The 18556-nt window shown below is 40.1% G+C and overlaps 1 protein-coding gene across 18 annotated transcripts in view; it reads left to right on the top strand.

Annotated features, from left to right (window-relative positions):
• The window catches only part of mark3a (MAP/microtubule affinity-regulating kinase 3a), a 48290-nt gene extending 29888 nt beyond the window's left edge, over positions 1-18402 (top strand). For 3 of the 18 annotated variants that reach the window (XM_030718365.1, XM_030718368.1, XM_030718367.1), the window contains exons 11-18: positions 2432-2544; positions 2959-3106; positions 3794-4011; positions 4866-4969; positions 7988-8260; positions 9247-9273; positions 15921-15965; positions 17552-18402. In XM_030718365.1, coding sequence (XP_030574225.1) covers positions 2432-2544; positions 2959-3106; positions 3794-4011; positions 4866-4969; positions 7988-8260; positions 9247-9273; positions 15921-15965; positions 17552-17897 — 1274 coding nt within the window. In that variant the 3' untranslated portion in view covers positions 17898-18402. Of the gene's footprint in view, positions 1-2431; positions 2545-2958; positions 3107-3793; positions 4012-4865; positions 4970-5466; positions 5711-7987; positions 8261-9246; positions 9274-13466; positions 13547-13737; positions 13786-15920; positions 15966-17551 lie in introns of those variants that run through there. The other 15 variants (XM_030718366.1, XM_030718369.1, XM_030718372.1 and 12 more) reach the window with 9 other exon arrangements.
• Positions 18403-18556: the final 154 nt, after the last annotated feature.

Raw genomic sequence — 18556 nt, forward strand, 5'->3', positions numbered from 1 at the left:
AAAAAAACTCACTAAAATAATTGCATTAGAGCACCTTTCAGGGGCGAATGCACTCTTACATGATGATCAGAAAAGCGCCTGAGAGGCTTTTCTACCTCGGCAGGGAAAAATTATGCCAGACAGGATTAATCATCGTAATTCTACAGGAAAATTTGATCCTTACCACAAAATCCAAAACTGCATAAGTTTGGGAATGTTTGCATATGCCCTCTGATGCCTAGCAGTGCTTGAGTACAGTTGAGCAATGGCAAACACTAAGGTGGTGAAAATGTAAATGAACCGAAATGGGCTCAGAGTAATCATCTGAGGGAGATGAGGGAAAATTATTGCAGCGATTTTGTTTTTTGCTTTGTTTCAGTAACATTTAAAAAAAAAATCAATTTATAAACCCATGATGCGGCCACGTAAAGAGTCTAAAATTATGGTGATGTGTTAACACCTCTTCATTGTTGTTCAAGAGTCTGGCAGCTGAGTTTGCTGTTAATTTTTGGCTAAGCGGAGTTCTCATGTGAGCTAAAAAGAGTTTGATTATTTATTTTTTTTTTTTAAAAAAAAGCTCTCCTGTCAAACACAAACAGCCTGCACTGGCAGAGCAGTTATTGGCTGGAAGTCAGAGCCCATCACAGGTCACCGCGAAGCCGGTGACTCATTTCTGCACCTTGGAGACCGGCTGCTCCGTCTCTGAAGATGTAATCTCCATAAAAATGCTCTCAAACATGTTTCAGATACAGGAGTGTGTGTTTTCAAAGATTTATGGGCTCCACAGTGTGTAGATAGGAGCATAAAAGCCTTCATGTGATGTAGTGGGGGAACACAGTCATATTTTCATTACTTCAGAGGAAATGACTGCATTTCCTGTTTGTTTGTTTTTGTTTTTAAGTGCTACAATGAAAAACCAAGTATTCAACTAAAACTTAATGAATTATGTTGTGGATGTTTGCTTTTTTGTTCCTTGAAAAATGAGATAAGGGTGACAGATGTTTACTTTGATTACACAAACATTGTGTAGGAGTAGGTCATGGATAACAGGTACTGATTTGTAAATAACGACATTAATAACTTGAGCTTATTATGTCAAATTACAGTACAGGAGGTTTCTAACTAACTAGGCAGCTCTTCCTCTTGATAATACTTTCTTTAATGATATAATGCATTTTGGGTTCAACTTGAAAGAAAAAGCAGATGTGACACATAAAAGTGAGGTCAGAGGTCAAATGACACCAATACATTTTTAAAGCTGGTTGGATCAGTGGCTTCACCTGGCATGCTGTTACATGTGACCTGGACAGCGAGGAAGGTTAATGTCAAAGCTACGTGTGTCTTCATATTTCTGTTTAGCTGTCTCCTAAAATAAAATCTGAGTTTTAGACATTGGGAGTGAAGACATTTCTTGTGTGCTCACTGCTGCACGAACATTCAGAAGGCAGTTTGAGATTAGAATCAGTTTGGGTTAAACTGAGATCAAACACAGCGGTCTCTCCTGTGTTGACGCTGTAGGGTATGTTTTCCTAAAAGATGTCTGTAATCGATGCTCACACAGTTTCCCGAGATGTGAAAATGAATGAAAACACAATTCAAGGAAGGTGACATTTGATAATTTGTGCAGAAAAAATAAAGTGAATTAAGTGTCAAACCAGAATGAACTACTAGAGGGACTCTTGCGGCGTTCCCTCCCTTCCGTGATGTTTACATCCAGCTACCTTCCAAGCCCAGCTTCTCTCTGGATTTGACTGGCTGCTGTTCACTGCTATTTTCAGAGCTGCTCAAACTAGAAGAGCACCTCGGATTTTCTTTTTTCCACTTAGAAGAATACACACCCCTCTCTAGTGTTGGTGATGAGCACATGCTGTGGTTTGGAATTCAAAAGAAGTCTGAGTTTAACTTTGGGATTAGACATTCAGATAAGATTTTAAAAGCAGGGTCCTCACAGTGTTGGAAGTACAAATGTGTGCATGGTCATGTGGTAACTGTATAAGCTCTCCAGTCCTCTCCAAAACCTTTTCAGCGTTGCTCTGCTTGTGATTGATCAAAAGGTGAACCAGAAAAACAGGGAGTCGATTACCTGAACTTCACTGCTGCCTGAAGCTCCCGTCTGTATGCTCTAAGCTGAGCTACACACCCATGTCTTCGTGTTGCAGATGTGTGCTATCACAGTGCAAATCACTGAGTTTCACAACAATCTCTCCTGTTTTTTGTAGCTGAGTTCACCCAATCATCGTCTCTGCATAGCCAGAGACCTAAGCAAATGGATCCTAACATGAGGCTATAAACATGCACAAGTCATTCACCTGAATCAACACACACCCAATCTTAATTAACCAGTCATCTGCACTGAGATTATTGAATGCAAATTCCTGTGCAGAGCATAATTTCCATTAGCGTTCTGAAAGACTGTTGTTAAATTGAGCCTCTTGGGACTGTTTTTGTGCAGATGTGATGGTGGGGATGGGCTACAACTTGGAGGAGATCCAGGACTCTCTGGCCAAGATGAAGTATGATGAGATCACAGCCACCTACCTGCTCTTGGGCAGGAAGGCCTCTGAGGTACAAACGTCATACTTTATCACAGTAGATCAGCTGCTGTTGGGTTGTAAACCAGTATATGACTGCAGGATCTAACAGAATTTGACATTTGAGGAAGTCTTTCACACAGCCACTTCAGGTAAATCCCCTCCAAGTTTAGCACCGTTCATGGGGACTTGGTTCTGATATATAGTGGGTCTGCAGTGGCGATTTCATGCCCTTAGCTCACAAATGAAAGCTTTCCTAATCATCACACAGCAATCCTTTTTATCACACATCAGTGACCATATAACATGCCCTAGATTTTAAGTGTGTGTTTGACGTGCTTCAAATCACGTTCACAATATTGTCAATCTGTAACTGAAAGTTGTTTTTTTTTTTTTTTTTTTTTTTTTTTTTTTTTTGTATGATCTGCATGTGTCCTTTGACCCTCAGCTGGAGCCCAGCGATTCGGCTTCCAGCAGCAACTTGTCTCTGGCCAAACCAAGGCCCAGTAGTGAGCTCAACGGCCAGTCACCCTCCCACCTCAAAGTCCAGAGGAGCGTCTCCTCCAACCACAAACAAAGGCGTTACAGTGAGCAAGGTGAGCAGTCCACATCTTGTTTTCTGTTTTTGTTTGTTGTTTTTTTTTCCCCCTAAAATTAAGTGAATGTGGCAACACTGTTTTGGTAGTCATCGTCTTGTCATTGCAGAGTTACATGAAAATGAACACACTTAAAACTCTGCTATACTACACTCCTAATAATGGAATTAGTTTTCTGTCAGTTGCTTGTTTTCAGGTTGATAAAAGCAGTCAAATCAAACCAGTCACATGGTGGAGGCACTTTAGCCTTTCTCTTATTTGCACAGCTCTGTGCTGTCCACTGTGATATAATGCTTTGTCAATAACCTCAGTTTGCACTGCTTCCTGTCTGTGAGGATGTTTTTACACTCTAGCAGAAACCTGTTAATTCAAACATTGTTCACGAGGACTGTTGTATTTTTAGCCTGTGTGGTTTTTTTTTTTTTTTTTTTTTTTTGTTTTTTTTTTAAATAAATTTATGGAATTTAAGACGGCTACATTTCAACTAGTAAATAGTGAAACCTGATTCAAGGCCACCATGGATTAAATCTGCTTTGTATTAAAAAAATACCTTAATGAGATTATGATTATGTATGAATTTTAACTATAATTATATCAGACACTTTTTTTTTTTTTTTCTTGCCAGAGGTACAGACAGTATTCTGGAGTCATCACTCACACGTTAGTCTCTGATTTTCCTTTCTGTAGTTGGTCAGAACGTCCCTCCAGGGATGACTCATCCAAAGAGGAGTCAGACCACCACTGCGGAGAACAGCGTGAAAGAGGAAGGTGGAGTCCCGCTCCGTAAACCGAGCATCCCAGGGAACCGTGGTGCGCCACCCTCCAGCCCTCTGCAGGGCAACGCCAACAACCCCAACAAGGCCGACATCCCTGACCGCAGGAAAGGAGCCACCACCGGCCCTAGCGTGAGTGTTTTACCTGCTGGCTTAGTTAAGCAAATGAAAACTTCAACTTTGAGTGGGCTCTGTCTGTTTTTGTATGACAGTTTTTTGAGACACATCGGTGTCTGTTTTCTGGTGTTGGAGAAAACCACTGCATTTGTGGGGGGTATAAAGCCTTTATTGTGTTCAGATGGATCTGTGAGACAGTAGATAAGGTGTCTTCTCACAGCTGTTTTCTTCAAGTGATGCCACCTTGTAAAGAAATAAAGTGAGCAATCTGCTCTGGAGCTCTTGTTCTGTCTTGTTGATAATGTAGTCAGTTTACAGATTTCACACGGTCTGGAGATTAGGAAATGATTTAGGAAAACACCTTTGACGAGCCTTTTTAAGCTGGACTTCAAGGCCATACAACCATGATGCAGCACTCTTGTACAAGCCATTTCATATAGTCCATTAAAATATGGCCGCCAATTTTTCTTCAGTTGTCTTGATTCACTAATCCACATGGACACAAATAAGTTACTGCAGCAGTGTCAAATATTTCAGACAAGCGCTACTTCAAATATACAGTCAAGTGCAAATGTTTGAGACTAAAGACACGAGGTATTTGTTCCCCTTGAAATTGTTCCTTTGTATGTTGCTGCTGCAGAATGAGCTTGAATCAGAGTTGCATATCTTAAGCACCTAAATGTACTGCATATAACATTACAAAGCAAACACACACAAGTTCAACTTATCATGCTGCCAGAATCATCAGAATTAAAGCACACCCAAAAGATCAGCCCTCGTTTTCCAGTGTTGTGACCTGTGTCCCTCAGCCTTTTTTAATTAAAGGTCTTACACTGAACACATTTTTTCCTTTTGCTCTCGCCTTGCAGAATAACACTGCATCTGCAGGTATGACCAGGAGGAACACATACGTCTGCAGTGACAGAAACAACACGGACCGCCTGTCCGTCATTCCTAACGGGAAGGAGAACAGGTGAGAGGAGGATGCTTGGAAAGCTGTATCAGTGCAGACAGCAGAATTTGAGTTTTCCCACTTATCAGTGTAGTTGTTTTTAATGAGATCATTTTTGTGGGTCCTGTTATGAAGTGTGTATTTATGTAGTACTGTAGAGTTCTATAAATATTGTTGTAGAGCCTTTTCTACTCGACCAGTGTACAAATATATTTATACTGGTATTTCAGTCTCATACTGGTTGGAGTCTTGAAGGCAACATTTAGGCCCAAAATCTGTGCTTTTTCTTGTTAATAGAAAAAAATAAACAGGATCCCTAGAAAAGATTTCCTTGGTTTCATTCCCTGATTTTTCTATTCCTTCTTTCTATTTACTCTCCCCTTTTCTCATCAACTTATCTTCCATTTCTACCTGTGTGTTTGTGATTCGGGCTTGGGACGGGGTGTTTTTTTGTTTTTGTTTTTTTTTTTTTTGTTTTGTTTTGTTTTTGTTCCCCCTCCCCATTACGGCATGACCAGCATGACTGAGATGGCTTGTGCCACTAGCCCCCCGTCTGCCTTTGCGGCCGCTGCGTTCGGTGCCTCGTCCAGTTCGGTGCGGCTGAGGTATCAAACTGTCGGCCCTTTGTACGCTTGCCAGGCAGGCTGGGCCACGCTGCCCCACTCCTACTACGCTCTGGACTACTGCTCACCCAAGTAAGACGGCAGGGCCTCCAAACCCCCCTGTCTGTCTCCTCTCATGTCTCAGCCCCTGTTTGGCCCCTCGCTAACCCACACATCCAGCCAGCTTCACACTCTATAACCTCACAACTAAACCATGGATGCCATTTCCTGCAAAGAACAGTAAGCAAAATGCTTTTTGGTGCCAGAGTCTGAAATGTATGCTCATCAGCAGGAGCGGGTAAATGGAAGTAAAATAAACTGCTATATTAACTGGTATACCTCAATCAAAATATATCTTTTATCCTTTATAAATATATCTTTTTTTAAATTTTTTTATTAATGTTACTCTACCTCAGTCTAGAATGTCCAACACAGTGGTTTGTATTCAGAATAATGATCTTTTTATTTATAAACACAAGTACTGTGGCACTACTCTTTAGTTTATGTTTGATAACACGTAGCTGAGGTGTTGGAGCCATAAATTGTCATATAGGTAGAGAGAGAGAGAACGAGCACCTTTTAATACAAGATAAATAGAAACATCCAAAAAAAACTAGGACTAGCCGCTTTCCTTTTTTTTCTGATTGCTAAAATTAGAAATGGTTTCAGATCTAATTTCAGCAAATACAAACATCCAAAATCCAGAAGACAGATTAAGTAGGATGTTGTAGGATGTGAAGTCTTTTGCACTGTCAGTGTAGCCGGTGACGTTTCTGCCTGCAGTGGCACATGCTGAGTGTTGATTTCAGACGCTGATCAAAGCAGAGGCACAAGTGGAGAAAAATATGTATCCGCACACTGAAATCAAGCTGCCACCCTTAACAAACGAGAGGTTAAACTCAGTGTGTGATAATATTTTTCAGTGTTTCCATCATCCCTCTGCCAACCATAAACCAGAGGACCGCTTGGCCCCCGCCTCCTTTGCGGCATTGCAGTAACACACTTACAGCTCTGCTCCTGATCTCTCCTCCTGATCTGTTCTCCATCCTCTGCTGTGAACTTTGACCCCTGGTTTGCTCTGTCTGGGTCCCCTCACCTGTTGGCCTCAGAAACAATGGAAAAGCCCCACTGCTCACCGGCTCCCTTGCTGTCCCAGCTCCCTCAGACCCTCGTCTGTTTCTGTTTAAACTCATGAGTGAGCAGGATCACAACTTACTCTTTCATTGTACATAGCAACAGCTTGACATCTGGGGTGTGAAATTAACAGCTCATTACTGGTGAATTTTAGCTCCAGCTGCTTTATGAATCTTTCCTTTTCTAAAAATTTCTATGAATTTATTTAAAAAAAAACACACACACACACACATTGACTGTTCAATATTATATAAAGATGTTTTGGTCATGTGACCTCAGTTAAAGTCTTTGCCTTGCCCTGGAACCATGTTAAATAGATCAAACTAATTTTGTGTCTGGTCCCAGAAAGTCCCTACTCTTCAGTTTCGGTCGTAAACAATGTCATAACCTTATACAAAGTTTCCCATTTATTTTTCTGCTTTGAAGACTCTTTGGATGACGCACAGGGTCATGAGGACATAAGTCCTTGTGGCTTCTTAGTTCCTGAAAGTGTTTGATTGAAAGGGGGGCCACTGAAACTGGGTTCTTAGACCAAATATGTACTGGAGCTCATTTTACACGAGGTACTCGCACATCTGTGGGTCCGAAATGCACAAAATTAAGCTTTCAGCTGTATTTGTCTACTGATAAACTGTCACCATTGTAATATCTGCCTCTTGTGAGCACCATATCTTTATGGAGTCAGGAATCAGCTTAGATATTCTTGTGCTCTAAGCTGTTAGCTCTGACTGAGGCTGCGTCCTCTGTGCTCGGTCAGTTGTGTGAGACCAGTGGTCACAAGACTAAAACATTAGCTGTTATTAAAAAAAAAAATTTATTGCAAATTAAAATTGTTCACTTACCAACTTAAGATTTTTATAGCCATCTTCTAAACTGGCTGTCGCGTATTTAAATCCACCAGCTGATGTGCAGCTTTTTCCAGTTTTTATTTTAATTTCCTACCCCGTTGATGTCTAACTTGCCATATTCATTTATTTGAACCCAATGGCAGTTTTAGCAGTCCATGTAGAATAACCAGCCCTCTGACATTTTACAAATGAGGAAGGAAATGTGATGACTCTGCACCAGCGTTTTTCCATTGCAGTAGTATACTTGTCAGTGTTGTGCAGTTGCAACTTTTGTGATTGTGCGTAACCTGGCTCCATCACACTCTAACTGGACAGATGAGTGAATAAGAGAGTGGAAGTCTTACCGTCCAGTTCGGTGTATTGAAGTACACGTCTGCTCTGGAAAAACTGTCTCCTTTTTGTGTGTGTGTGTGTGTAAAACGTGCTTGTAATTTCTGCCCCTCCGTCCACTTCAGCAGCGTTGCCGTGTCCCCCGGCAGTCAGAGGAACCCGGTGGCGTCCACCCACAGTGTTGCAAACGCCACCACGCCCGACCGTCTCCGCTTCCCCCGAGGCACGGCCAGCCGCAGCACCTTCCACGGCGGCCAGCTTAGAGATCGCCGCACGGCCACGTACAACGGGCCGCCGGCCTCCCCTACTCTCTCCCATGACGCCACGCCTCTGTCTCAGACCCGCAGCCGTGGAACCAGCAACCTTTTCTCCAAACTCACCTCCAAACTCACCCGCAGGTAGGCGAGGAAATGCCTCTCGTCAGTCTTGTAGTGAAGCATCACAGGTTGGGGTTTAGCTCTTTCTGTTCAGTCAGTTTACAGGTTTAATTTGTTCTGAAGCCATCTTTTCCTTTTCTTTTTTTTATTGATATAGAAGTTAAGGCTTGAACAGAAAGAAGATAGACTCCAGCCCTGCTCTGTACAGTATACTCTCCTTTGATGCTGAATTAGAAGCCAATCAGCACAGTGCCATGTAGAGTTAAGATGAATAATTACATGCTGGAGGAAGACTTTACTGTCCTGTACAATGTGATTTATTCTTAATTGTTATCTGCCGCTGCCTGGTTGCTGCCAGTGAATCCACAATGAATAAGCTGCATTTGGATCTCTCTTAATCAAATTAGAGATATTAAACCCAGAAGATCATTTTACTTCCATGATTCTTTAAAGATGCTTGGTGATGATGTTTTTATACATTAATCATTTCCTGCATTACACGTGCTTTAGCATTCTGTGTACACTATAAAATGGTAGAATCATACTTTCAATTTTTGTTTTTCTTTGGCCTAAATCAAAGTGAAAGCATACATTTTGAACCACGTCCAGCTTACAATCAACAAGCTTAACAGGAGATCCGTTTAGCAAAGCTTTTTCTTTGGTTTAAACCAAATGAACCAACCTTTGTGCATTTTCAGCCCTGCCTAAAAAAAAAAAACCCACCACACTGGATTATTGCACACTTCTTACTGTGAGTGATGTCACAGTGAGAGCAGCAGCCAGGCCAGCGTCATCCCACCTGCAATGACTGACCTAAAATGAGGAATTGAAATCATTTAATATTGATTTAAAAAATATGATAAAATGAATCTTTATCTTTCACTCTTAATGATTCCAATCACCCCATTTTTGTTCGCTCATTCAGATCCCCCCCCCCCTTCCCCCTTCCCCCTTCCTTCACTTCTCTTTCACCATTTTCACTGTTTCTTTGTCTGATTCTGTTGTAGAAACATGTCATTCAGGTTTACCAAAAGGTAGGACTCCTGTACTGCCTTTCACTCTGTACCAAAAACACAACAACAATCTCACTGAAAAACTTCCTCTGAAACTCTTGAGACGTGTGGGGCTGCTGGCACTGAACTAACATCGCTTAGCAGAACAACAACTCTCTCTGGGTGCATTTACACACACCAGTTATCAGCTCACCCTGACAGATCTCAGTTCTCACATTAGTCCTACTGACATGACTTCATCCAAGTAACCATGGTAACATAATTGAATGTCTAGGTTAGTTTTAACCTTAAAGGAATAGTTTGGTTTTATGCCTTAATCATATATTAAAACACTTGTGCATGCAGTCTTCCCTTTGTGAAGGTTATACTGTTAGGTTGTGCCGATGGACGATGATCTCATAGATCAGTGATGGTCAGTGATTGCAGTCATATTTAAGTTATTGATTATTAGATTCATATGTAAGCATCTCTGCGTGTAACTGACACTTATGACACAGGCACGTTTGATCGTTCAGTTCTTGCTCAGGCGAAGGGTGTTTCTTACTGCTAGCTTGATTATTTATTTATTTAAATTCGAGCCTGAGATACCTGTGCTGAGTAGAGATACAACCAAACCATGTCACACACATAAACACAGGTTGAGTGAGTTAGTAGAGCTATAAACCTAAGGGGAGCAAAAAACAGACATCAGTGCCATTATAGCTGTTCAGATTATTAAGTGTGATCGGCTGATTAGACTAAATTAATCACCTTTGTGTGTGAATGAGACATTGGTATATCCTTCTTAATGCTCTAAGTGGAAAGCAGTACTAACCCCTGACCCGCCCCGCCCTGCCACCAGTCGGATGCTGGCGATCTCACAGGTGAACAATAGGACTATGACAGATTGTCCAGCCCTAGTTGTACTGTTAATTATTTATTTATTTATTTTTACATGTGAACAGTTTTAGGGAGGTGTTTATTCTGCTGTGGCATCATTTTTGGAGGAGGCATTTTGTGGACCTTTTAAGCTATATTGTGCCAGCAACCTTAAGAATGATCATACAGTTGAAGAAGCAGCAGTGAACCTTCATGAGGAGGAGACTGTTAGACTGTGTTAGTCCAGGTTTACCAAAAACTAACAGGATCAGTAGTGTTGGTGGGTTGTATCAGTTAAGCCTTTGTGGACCGCGTGGTCTGAGACGTGTTGGCTTTTTAAAAAATTTATTATTATTGTACATAATGGAGTTGTCGATCATTTGATCTTAACAAAAAAGTGAGTTATTAAAATTTCTCAAAATGGCAAACTATTCCTTTAAGATGGATGCACTACAGTTAAAAAAAACTTCAGGAACTGGGGGTCAGACATGGTTATAAATCAGAGTCTTTTCAGTGAGAATGATTTAATTGGGTTTGAACTCGTTTCTGTGTGTAAATGTACTCGGGGTGGCCTCAGTTGGTCTGAGTGGATAAAGGCTGATTGGGAAAGCAGACCAGACTCCTTGAACAATCAGTCAATTAACCAACAGCAACAACAAAGCAGCTTGCCACTAATCAATCGCCATTGCATGCATGAGGCCGCTTCTTACAGCTGCCATTGATTCTGGTTTGATTTCTCACCGTAATGGTTGGTGTTAACGACTGAACTCTCTCTCATTTTATATTATTCTGCTGCATTATTCACCGTAGAATTGATATATTTTGTTATTTTCTCTGGCCCAGCTGTGCCGTCAGAGCAGAAAGAAGCCACCAAGGATGATATTTTTTTCTGTTTGTAGGCCATTGAGTACAATTATAAATGCAACCTTTGTGTACACTGATGTTTTTGTAGACTTAGTTCATCTTTCCTCATTATATGCACTTGCAGCCTTACGAACATAGTGTCTCCTAAAAGGCATGCCGCTCAGTCATTCCTTCGTCTCTTTGCACTTTGTTTGTTGAGCTTTGGAGGTTTTCTAGGCTTCAGCCAGTTCTTTACCTTCGGTGCAAGTCAGTCATAAAGAAAACACAGCTTTTCTCCAGCATGCAGCGTTTATTTACTGATTATTTTGAGGGACTAATAGAGTCCATGTGTTAGGCATTTGACTTATAAATCATCCTAATGTACTGCTGGATACTGAAAATCAAGAAACATAAATTACTACCAATATTAAATATAACAGCCAACAAATAAATGCAGTTTGCATACAATTTTTTTTTTGTAACACACAAATATAAGATGAGATCCAATCTCATTGTAGATCCTATATAATGACAATAAAGGCATTCTATTCTATGATGATGATGAAATATAAGCTTTATGTATCCATGATGTCAGATCATATTTTTAAATGCTTCTTCAGAATTTTGTCTAATTTGGTGTTTCTTTAAGTCCGTTCAGTGCTTTTTAATCATGAAAGTGCTCAGCAAGCTTGTTTTTTTATCACCAGCTTCTTGTGTAACATGTTTTGTTTACAGTGCACTTTGTTTCTGACAGTTGTCTGTCAGGCTGGCAAAAACTGTAGAGAAGAGTTTGAAGTGTGGTTAGAGTTTGGTTCTCTGTTTTTGTGTCTTCAGAAAGTTGGTTTAGATGCAGGTGCTGGAGGTGATCTTCTCTCACTGTCTCCTGATCAGTGTGCTTTTACGTTTGGGCCGTACTGCTGTACTTAAAGGTGGTTTCAGGTCATTTTCCACTCTGATTCCTCAAATCTCCAGGATAAGAAACAATGTATACGACTTATTTTTACAATTCAAACAGGGCCCGTGTAATGTGTGTGGTGACATGATCATAGTTAAATAGTTAAATGGGTCTCTTTAGGTAACAAACTGAAGTCCCTTCAGATTGTTAAGAACTTTCCTTGATCCAATCAAATCCAATTTTATTTGCAAAGCACTTTAAAATCACCCACAGGGTCCAAAGTGCTGTTCAGTATAACAATAATATACATAAAACAGCTCAATAAAATGCATTAAAATACTTGAAAATTACATTTAAAAAAAAAAAAAAAGATGTCCCACTTTGTAAAGGAGGCATAAGTTTTTGGACATTTATCACATGCTGATGGTTTCCCACGGATGTTCGAAGCAGTCACATCAGTCATTCCAGTGGGAGTTGGGATATAAGAGAGAAATCTATTAAACACCGAATTCCTTTAACAGATCGTTTTAAACCGCGTGTTAGCTGTGATCATCCTGAAACAGTCAAAAGATCAGAGGAGCTTTGCGGCCTTCTCGGGGAGCTGTCTTGAGGGCCATGGCTCCCTCTGGTGGCTGATTTGTAGACGGTCATCATCATCCAGATCCTCCTGTCGGTTCTGCTCAGGCGTCATCCTGCATTCTCACTCATAGCGTCTCACTAGGGTTTTTCTGTTTGTCCTCATTTCTGTGGAGCACCCAATGTGACAAAATGTAGCAGAAGACTATCAGATAAGTCCAAAATACAACCGAATACATCAATAAATAAATTGTATAGTTGGTTAAATAAATGAAATGGAGTTTAATTTTCTTTGAGCGTACTTTCAGTCTGTTGATAAAAACTAAATGCTCTTTATTTTCCTGAGTCTAGGTCTGCAACAATTTTTTTTTAATAAATTTTCTTGATTAATTGCTTGTTTGTTTGTTTTTTTTAAGTAAAATTAAAATCTGAATTTGGTTCAGAATATAAATTACAAATGTTCATAACCTCCGGTAGTATTTGCGGTCCATAAAGAGAGGAAAACAGCAAAAATATTCGGTCTACTGGCTTAAAAAAAATGACTAAAATGATCCAAATAAATTAATATTAATCAGACGTTTATTTTCACTCATCAGAAAATATGGAAAAATTAAATGATTTTTTTTTTATATAACACAATAAACAAACCTGAAAATAAAATACACCAGCTGAAAAATTGTGTTATTGTGAAATATATCTTCATCATCCTCAGAAGATTAAAAAAAACCCTTAGTTTCTTTTTTTAATCTCCATTTTAAATATTTAACCAACAATATTATTTATTCACTGTTACATTTTTTGACTTGTCCTATAGCCATTAACTTCATTTTGTCCAGTCTGGGCCGCTGTACATTTCTGCTTAAAACTCATCTCGTCTCTGAACTTAATCAGTGAGTTTTCTTTCTTTTCCTTCTCCTCAGGACGTTTTAGGTTCACTCACATTCTCCTCCCGGGGTGTTTTTTTTTTTTTTTTTTTTTGTGTCTTCTTTACCTTCTTGTGTCCTTTAACCTTGACCTCTTGCTGCTCTTCCTCTCTGCCTAGGGTCAGTATTGACCCGGCCAAACGGCAATCGGCCAAAACAGGGCCTGCCAACCCTTCTACCCAGGGAGGAAAGACCCTTAGTAAGTCTTCTGCCCTCCAGTCTCTTTCAGCCTTTCCTTCTTTCCTTCCTTTTCATCATCTTCCATATTTATTTTTTTTCTGGCCTGTCGTCATGCCATTCATTTAAATATTCTTTCCTTCTCTCTTTCTTTTCTTTCATGAGTCCATTGAGATTTTCGGCACATCCTCAGATTCACGTTTTTTCTTTCAGATTCAGGAGCGGAAGATATAGAGAGTTGTAGGAAGATGAAGATCTAGAGTAAGGGGCTGTTTTCATCGCTCAATCTCTCCTGAGACTAAAGTCTGAGTTTCAGACTTCCCTCTCCCCCCCACCTTGCCTCACCCCCCTCACCTCACCCCCTCCTCGGTCTTGTGATTTTTCACAGCCTCTCTGGCCGACCCAGGACCTGCTGTCCGTCCTGTCTGTTCACTCGTCCTCTTGTTGTCGAGTCCCTCAAGCTGTCAGGAGTTTGGACTCTTCCCCTGCTCCACCACCCGTCCTGTTTTCTGTTCTGCAGGCTGCAATGCATGCTGGGAGCCTGACACAGTACACCCATCCTGTCTGAGAAACAGGAAGTTTACTGATGACTCACTTTTTATCTAATCTTGTGTTGTTACTCAGACATTTTCCCTGTTTGTAATCGTTCAGCACCCGCCCAAAAACAAAGTCTTCTCTGGCAGTCGTGGCTTTGAGTGCGCCGTAAAGATCTCGCAGTAGATCTAAATTTATGTGGTGACACAGTTACCATTTATTTATTTTTGGTCTCATGATGAATCCGGTGATAATCAAGCGATATATCTCATTTCACTATTTATCAGCGTGTATCTCAAAGAGACATCATGATGCTGGGAGTTCTGAAATCACCGCAGACCGCTATGAATGCAACAGATCGTGTTGCACGCACCAGATTTAGACGGGAAAAAAAAAACTCACATAACTGCAGATGAAGCAAATTATGTAAATTTCTTCTGTCCCTGTCATAGGAATACTTGGATTATTGTTTGTCCTCATACCTCTCTTGCTGTCGTCTTACTGCCGTGTTATCTGGCAAATGGAAGTATAGTTTAACTCCACCCATCTTCTAGTTGGTGTGAGAACTATTACAGACCCACACGTACACACAAAAGGTCCTGCGTATTGCACGTAGCTGTGACTTAATAATAGTTGAAAAGTTCACTAATGATGAGCTTTTCTGGGCTGTCAAACGTGTCGAGCGTTGTGTTCTGTTGTCGATCAGAGAGTGAGCGCACTCCCGCAGTGTTGCTGAATGTGTTGCTGCTTTAGTCACAGGGACAAACTGGGAACATTTTGGTTGGGTTTTTAGAGCCTGAGCTTCATGTTGCAGGGACCATTTCCCCAAAGAGTGTCTGTGTTCATGTGCCCCCCCCACACACACACACACCATAATTACTGTTAACACTGGGTAAGATTGAGGGACATTTCAGCAGGTGTTTTTAATAAAACAAATGGACTAATATAACCTTAAGTGATCCGATGACTATGAGAATTAGCCCAAATGCAATTAGACCTCTTTAAAATGCCAGATAATAAAGTTTAAATTATTGAATAAAACAATCATGATGGGTCAACGGTTCATGATAGTCTGTCATCCAAACTAACAGTGTAGTTAAAGTGAGTTATAAAGGTTTTCTTTAAGTTTTTTTTTTAATATGCATCTTCTTGTTTATCCTTAAGTAAAGCAGATTTTTATTTACAGTGAAAGATCTGTTGTCAAAGGCCTTTCAGGGCCATCAGTCAGCTTTCTTGATTCTTCTGTAATTTTTTTCTATTATTATTATTGTTGTTATTATATGCAAGTTCATAATGTCTATATACAGTCATGTTTCTGAACCTTGTAAAAGCCGATGGAAGAGTCTGGGCTTTCTTTTAGAGCTGTGTGCCGTTCAGATGTAGATTAAAATCTATTTTTTTGGGAAAAGCGAGGCGTTAATAGTTCAGATAAGCAGCGCTGCACCACTGCCTTCACTTTCCACCTCACCTGAACGGGGCCCGCAGGCTGCATCTCATCTTATTTTGCTGCTGTTTTGCGTCAACATGCCGCTGTTAAGCTTTTCTTTCTGTGTGCTCCTGTTGGCTTCAGTTTGGGACATGAACATCCATCACCTCTTTTTTTTTTTTTGTTTGGTATTTTTTGTTTTTTTCGTCCTCTCTTTCTCATGACTCATTGATCTCAATGGAAGTCAAACTTTCCATTTCTTTTTCTGTTTGTTTTTTTTGGTGGTGGCTCTCGTCGTCGTCCAAGTATTCGTCACGTTCTCTTTTTTCTTTCACTGGAAATGATCAAAAATGACTGTCGTGCAAAATCCACATCTTTTTTTTTCTTCTTTTCCCCGCCCTGACTCCTCCCTGTCTGATCTTCTCATGCGTTCCAGAGTCTCAACCGAGTTTGAGAGAAACGGGAGACTTGAGGGCTCAAGGTGAGGTTACGTTACCCCCCCCCCCCCCCCCCCCCTCTTCTGAACGTAGGCTTCAGTTTGTCTCCGTCTGCAGCATCAAATCAAAGTTGCTCAACCCCCCCCCCCCCCCCCCCCCCCCCCCCCCCCCTGCATAGGAACCACTTTTTGCTTACTTCCTGGGATGTTTGACTGTTTTGCACTGTTGCATCTTTAAAGCTTTGTCTTTGAGTGTTTATGGTTAAATATATATATATTTTTTTTTTGTTCTTGTTTGCATGGCACTGTATTTGTGAGCTAGTCTTTTAGCATGGCATGTTTGTTAATTTTGTCACCCTGAAAAATACTCCTGAAACTCAGAGACTGCCGTTATGTGTCTAGCTCCAGTTTACATCAAGTTTTTCCAGAGAGTAAATACTGATTTATAATCTGTGAAAAACCCAGAAAATCATTAAAAAAAATGAGCTATTTTCAGACACACTAAGCACGACATTAACTTTATGAATTATGTATTTAATTAATTTACAGTGTAAATTCATTTGAGACTAATGGACATGAGAAAATTTAATTTGTTTTGTTTTTATTTCATTTGGGACGCCTTCATCCAGAGATTACTGTCCATTGTTGGTCAATCTGGTCACCTGAAGCATCATTAGATTTATTTTGATTAGTGCTCTGAAACAGAAATATTTGGCTTATCACAAAAGTAACAATTATGAGACACTGAACCACGCCATGGCTTATATTTTCTACGGGGTTCATTTGTCCAATATGACAGACTGATTGTCCTCTATATGATTGTGAAGCTAAATAAGCTAAATAAATGACATTACTCGCCTCGTCTTGACTGAGGTAATGAATAACTTTGAACTTGTGATATTGGGAGCATCGCTTCTGCTCACCACTCAATATTAACTCAACACACTGGATATAAAACTGCAGAAAAAAAAATAGGACACAAATGTACTTAAACTGTTTATATTTGTATTTTCTTAGGTCTTAAGATGTTTAAAGAAATTAACCAAAGAAATAAAAATATTAAAGGTTTAAGTTTTTTTGCAGAAATTGCAGCAATCTTCTGGGTTTTTCAGAGACTTCTTTTTTTTTTTGTAATTTATTTACTGGGGGGTCCAGAAAAACTGATACTCGACAAAATGTGGTAAACTTCAAATATTCAATTGACTTAACAAACCTTAACAAATGCTGATTAAATGAAGTGTAGAAAGAAATAAATCTTCACACTTTACCAAGTTGATTTTAAAGAAGCAAACACACATCAGCTAATTTAGTTCCAACTTTTTACTGCATTTTGTCAGTTTCAGTGCAGTTTCTGCAGCTTTATGCTGAGACTGAACTGTGGTTATTTATATGAAAGGCACAAACTGGGGCTAGAAAGCGTCTCAAGTGGAAACGCATCAGATCTGTGTAGAACATAACTGAATTTGCACTAATTCCTGCTGCTTTTGCCTCTTTAATCATCAGATTTTTTTCAAAAATGAAATTATTTCTTTAAAACAAAATCCACCAGATCCTGCTTTGTAAAATGCGTGAGAATATTCTGCCAGGCTAAAAACTCGCCTTCGTCTCTCTCTCTCTCTCTCTCCCAACAGTCGCCATGTACCTGGGGATCAAAAAGGGGAAAATAAAGACGGTAAACCCCGCTCCCTCAGATTCACTTGGAGTATGAGGACCACCAGCTCCATGGAGCCCTGCGATATCATGCGGGAGATTCGCAAGGTGCTCGACGCCAACAACTGCGACTACGAACAGCAAGAGAGTTTCCTGCTTCTTTGCGTCCACGGAGACGGGCGAGCTGAAAACCTGGTGCAGTGGGAGATGGAGGTTTGCAAGCTTCCCCGTCTCTCCCTTAATGGCGTCAGGTTCAAAAGGATATCCGGTTCATCCATTGCTTTCAAAAACATTGCTTCCAAAGTTGCCAACGAGTTAAAGCTATGAACAAAAGGGTTTAAAGTATACATATATATATCTAGAAGTATTTAAGCTGTACAATCATCCAAGTAGCAGTTTCCAAATGTCTCCTTTTTCTAAACAAAGTACAGAGTATGTATTGAATATTATAATGTATAGATTAAGGCTTTTGGCAATAATCACCGAATTACCTACTAATATCTCAGTCTGTTCTGGCCGCACAAGGCCAACATTAATGAGTTGAATATGATTTGTCATGCTGTGAATGTGGACGAAAAAGCATTTCTGGTCTTATTTATTTCATCTTTTTTTTCTCTCTCTCTCTCTCCTGGAAAAAGGAAAATTACGTAGCGTTTTGTTTTCAGTGTAAATAATGTATCTTACTTTGAAGAAGGCTTCTCTGCAATACTCATTTTGTTTTATTTTTCTACTTTTGTATTTTGTTAAAAAGTAGAGATGATGGGGAGTCCATGTAAATGCCCACGTGGTTAAGGGTCACTCATGTCTCAATTAAAGTGTCTGTCAACCTAAACCGCCCGTCTGATCATTAACATCCAGAGACCACACATGAAACTGCGTTTTCCAGCCTAAATTACATTTAATTGGGTTAATTGGATGTTGGGATATAATTGCTTGTACAGAATCAGTCAGGTCTCTAAAACAGTTTGCCGACTTTCCCTGAATAA

The sequence above is a fragment of the Archocentrus centrarchus genome, chromosome 22, assembly GCF_007364275.1.
Source record: "Archocentrus centrarchus isolate MPI-CPG fArcCen1 chromosome 22, fArcCen1, whole genome shotgun sequence".
In the NCBI taxonomy this organism is placed as follows: domain Eukaryota; kingdom Metazoa; phylum Chordata; class Actinopteri; order Cichliformes; family Cichlidae; genus Archocentrus; species Archocentrus centrarchus.